We start from the raw sequence: 3,928 nt of genomic DNA on the forward strand, positions 1-3,928 counted from the left end.
TCCGGTAGGACTGTGACCTTGATGACTTACCATCCGCGATCAATAAGGGTAAGTTGACTCCAGCTTGGAGCTGTTTGGGGTGATGCGCCATCAGCCGTATGAGAGGAAGAAGAAGGTTAGCCCTTGGGGACTTCAATGTAATTTTTTTCCAGGGTTTTTGCACTACTCGTTTGGACAACAGACAGTGCTTTTTCGAAGAAGGATACGTGTGTTGACATTCTGTTTCAGAATTGAGAGGTGCACTTTCAGTTGCAGGCTCCAAAATTTGAATTTCCAATTGCTCCTCTTCTACTAGTTAGTCAAGACATGCAAACCACCACCCACCTTTGACTTCCACCTCCCCACAACAAGCCAATAATGCGATCTGCTTACTCGACAAGACATTAGAAACAAGATATCATTTTCATACATAGGAACAGAGCTACTGAACCCAACTACTACAAGACAGACAGAATCTCTTGAAGGTGCCCGGTCTGTTGCATGCAACACTCCATAATGCCATCCCTCAACAGCAGCAAAAACACTCCACGATGCTATGTTGTAGTCGATCAGAATTTTAGGTAGTACATACACAATGCAATCAGATCTCACACTCGATCATCGTCTAGCTACACTTATTCGAAGCCTGGATCTCAATTTCCACAGATTTTACATCAGCATGGGTACGTACGTATGAAGTGTAACCAGACCGTAAACAAGATGATCTCCGTTCGGGACCGCCAAAAGAATCTCTCGTGGGGAACTCAACTGCTCGACTTAAGAACTACGCTCGCCCTTCTACTGAAACACATTTTACCTCCGGTGCTGGCCGACCGCCAGGTCCACCGCGCCGCGCCGCATGCCGTGGGCGGACAGCCGGTGATCGTACCCACCTTTGATGTTCAGGTCCAGCAGGAGCAGGTCCTCGTCCGTGGCGCATTTCACGTCCTCGCCGCCGTGGTAGAGCTGGAAGCCCAGGTTGCCGGCTCTGAGGCCGTCGTCGGACAAGGCCTTGGCCAGCTCCCCGCCGTTCTGCTGGCACGCCTGCGTCGCGTCGTCCATGAACCCCGAGAGAGCTAGGTTGAAGTCGGTGAGCTGCGACCTGGTTGTCTCTAGGGTTGCGTCTCCGCCTGCTTCGTACGAGAGGTTCTTCTGGGCCTTCTCCAGGATCGTCTGCAGGTACTTCCCTTGCGCCTCGATGCGCATTTGCAGCTTCTTCTGAACCTGCATGTGTAGCACAGGAGAATACTGATTGGTTAACACGTTGTGGTTCTGGAGGCAGGGATTTGGAGGAATGAGGCTCATGTTGACGATGGTTTGGACATGTTACCTCAAGCTGTTCGTGCAACTTCCTTTGGACTTCGATTTGATATCTCAATGCGTCCGCGAGTGGCGTTTCTCTGTTCCATGCAAAAGTGTTCAAGAAAAGAAATCATCAAAAAAATATTGTATTTAGGGGCACCGCTTCAGAGAAGAATTGTGTGACATACAACCTACCAAACATGATTGATTTCAAAAATTTAAGACCATAATCAGGCCGGCGACATTTCATATGTTACTTGCTCGTCGAGTGTGAAGAAATACATAAACTGATCCGGTGTGCATGGACTGATCCGGCATTTTGTGTTACTCCTCTATTTTAGAGTTGTTTTTCTGAAGTACTTTAGGTGATGTCGGTATAAAATTTCGTTGTATGAACATAGTATTAATTAACACCTGGTCTGCAGAAATGCATGCATAAGGCCATCTATATGCTTAAATAGTCAACAGATTGATGTCCCTATCCCATGACCTCACCGTCCAAATCATTGAAAGTCCATCACAATCAAGTAAGTTTATTCTTGCGTATAAACCAATATTAGTATTAGTATGTAAGAGTATAGCACGATGAATCGTCATATATAACTCCTATGTCAGCTGAAAGATGCTGCTAGTTCTCCCGTCCTGGTCATTCATGGTTAAACTAGAAATTAGACATGAACGAACGCGCTCTTGGTATAAGGTTGACTCACCCCGTAGTGTTATTCCCGGCGGACGGAACGTTGGGAGGCATCGCAGAGGAGAAACTGATGCCCTGTGCGGCGAAGGCTGTGCAAAGAGAAATCGAGGGCATGTGAGATTTGGAACAGGGAAAAGGTTGGAAACGAAAACCAAGATGCATCGACATCAAATGCTTTATCATGTTGTTTATTTCTTTTTAAAAAGTATAATCATGTCACCTCTTGCTTGGCACAGGGGTGCTTAATCTAAGTACTGCTTTTAGAAGGTACAGTGCGTGCATACCTCCTCTGTTGGTTTCGAAGCCTGTGTCTTTCTTGCTCTGCTTTCCCATCCTGTATTTCTGAAGATGACTCTTGAGGTGGTACAAGGTGAGCCCTTTCATGCCCATCAGTCTCAGCACCGACTTGGGCGTCGCCTCTGTCGACAGTAAAGTCAAATGAGAAACCAAGTCAAAACAGGAGCCTTGGTAACAACTAGTACTACTTGCATATACATGGATGGATCAGAACAGAAAACAATCAAAAAATGGGGTCACAGATCGAGTGATCAACAGATGATCGTGATCAGGATACACGGATCTCTCCGGCGCTACAGCCTACAATTGTGTCAGAGAGTGCGTGCATGCATGCATGCTCGGCCCCTTTGGCCTTTACAGGCTACAGCGGCCGGCCGGGTGGGGCGGGCAAATGCTCCCACAAGCCGCCGGACATGAACATGAGCACGTGAGTGAGCTGGGCGATGCATGAGAGCTCGAGCAGACCGGCTGCTGGCGGCGGTGGCAAATTACTTGCGCGCATCACATGTATGCATGGAGTGGAGAGGCTAGGCATGAGCAGAGGAGGTGACTGGTTCTTACTGTCGGGCCCGCCGAGCTTGGTGACGGCCTCCACGAAGCGCTCGTGCAGGTCGGGCGTCCAGCGCAGCCGGGGCTTGGGGTCCCGCGACAGCACCACCCCGGCGCCCACGCCGTACCCCGCCCGCTCCATCCCCTCGAACATGATGATCTCCGGCGAGCTCTCGCCTCCGTCCGTCCACCTCGATCGCGCCTCCGGCCAGCTGCCGCCCTTCGCCTCCTAGTTAGCAAGCAAGCAAGCTAGCTAGCTAGCTTTCTCTCGTGGCCGATCAACTGGTGATGTATCTCCCGACGTAGCAAGGGCGGCTGCCTGTGTGTGCGTGCTGCAGCGCAGCTAGAGCCTAGAGCGCGAGCGCGAATCTGGTGCCGTGTGAAGTTGGCGTGGGAATTCGGCCAAGCCCGAGGAGGATTCGTGATGGGAATGTGTGCTGCTAGCTCGCTAGCTAGCTATATGGCCGGGCGTGGGCGGAGATAGAGACGCGGGGAGGAGGTGCGGTGCGGTGCGGCGATATGTAAGTAGACAGGTGGGGAGAGAGATGGGCGCCGAGGCGGGCGAGAGAGCATGAACCGAACCGAACCGGACGCCGGGCATCGCATCGCATGCCGCAGCATCGTGTGCGCTGCTCGGTCGATCATGCGTGCGGTGCGGCGCTTGGAATCTCGGGGAGCCTTGCGCTAGGGTAAGCTAGACAAACCGACCGAGCGCCAACCGGGGCGCGACGCGTGGAGGGCCGCCGGCGGCGTACGGCCGGCCGATCGGGCCCGGGAAGGGCGCGCGCCACGTGGTCGCCGCGGCCCCCGACACGGGCGGTTGCGCCATGTGTGCATGTGCGCCGCTGCCGCCGGGTCCCGGTCGTGCTGCTACGCACTCTACGTAGCTAGCGAGGCGAGGGAGGCGCTGTCTGTTGTTCCGATCGATCATGACGGACGCGCCTTTGTTTTTTGCTAAAGATGATCATTGCTCACTTGCTAGATTTTGCCTAAAGATCGTTGGCGATTGGGTGTCGCCTCGCCGGTCAATGATCACGACAACACGCATCGATAGCTCCATCGGCTCACCGCCGGGACCAAGGGAGGTCGACGGACCAAAACCAG

General features: G+C 52.7%; 1 protein-coding gene across 1 annotated transcript; it reads right to left on the reverse strand.

Moving 5' to 3' along the window:
- Positions 1 to 476: 476 nt before the first annotated feature.
- Positions 477 to 3,329, reverse strand: LOC125551506 (myb family transcription factor PHL11-like). The gene is made up of 5 exons (XM_048714767.1): positions 2,837 to 3,329; positions 2,263 to 2,397; positions 1,992 to 2,067; positions 1,310 to 1,379; positions 477 to 1,203 (listed from the first exon to the last, which is right to left on the reverse strand). Exons 1-5 carry the CDS (start codon positions 2,976 to 2,978, stop codon positions 793 to 795), a joined length of 834 nt encoding a protein of 277 aa, XP_048570724.1. The 5' UTR covers positions 2,979 to 3,329; the 3' UTR covers positions 477 to 792.
- Between the last annotated feature and the right edge of the window lie 599 nt (positions 3,330 to 3,928).

This window comes from Triticum urartu, chromosome 4 (assembly GCF_003073215.2).
Source record: "Triticum urartu cultivar G1812 chromosome 4, Tu2.1, whole genome shotgun sequence".
Lineage (NCBI taxonomy): Eukaryota > Viridiplantae > Streptophyta > Magnoliopsida > Poales > Poaceae > Triticum > Triticum urartu.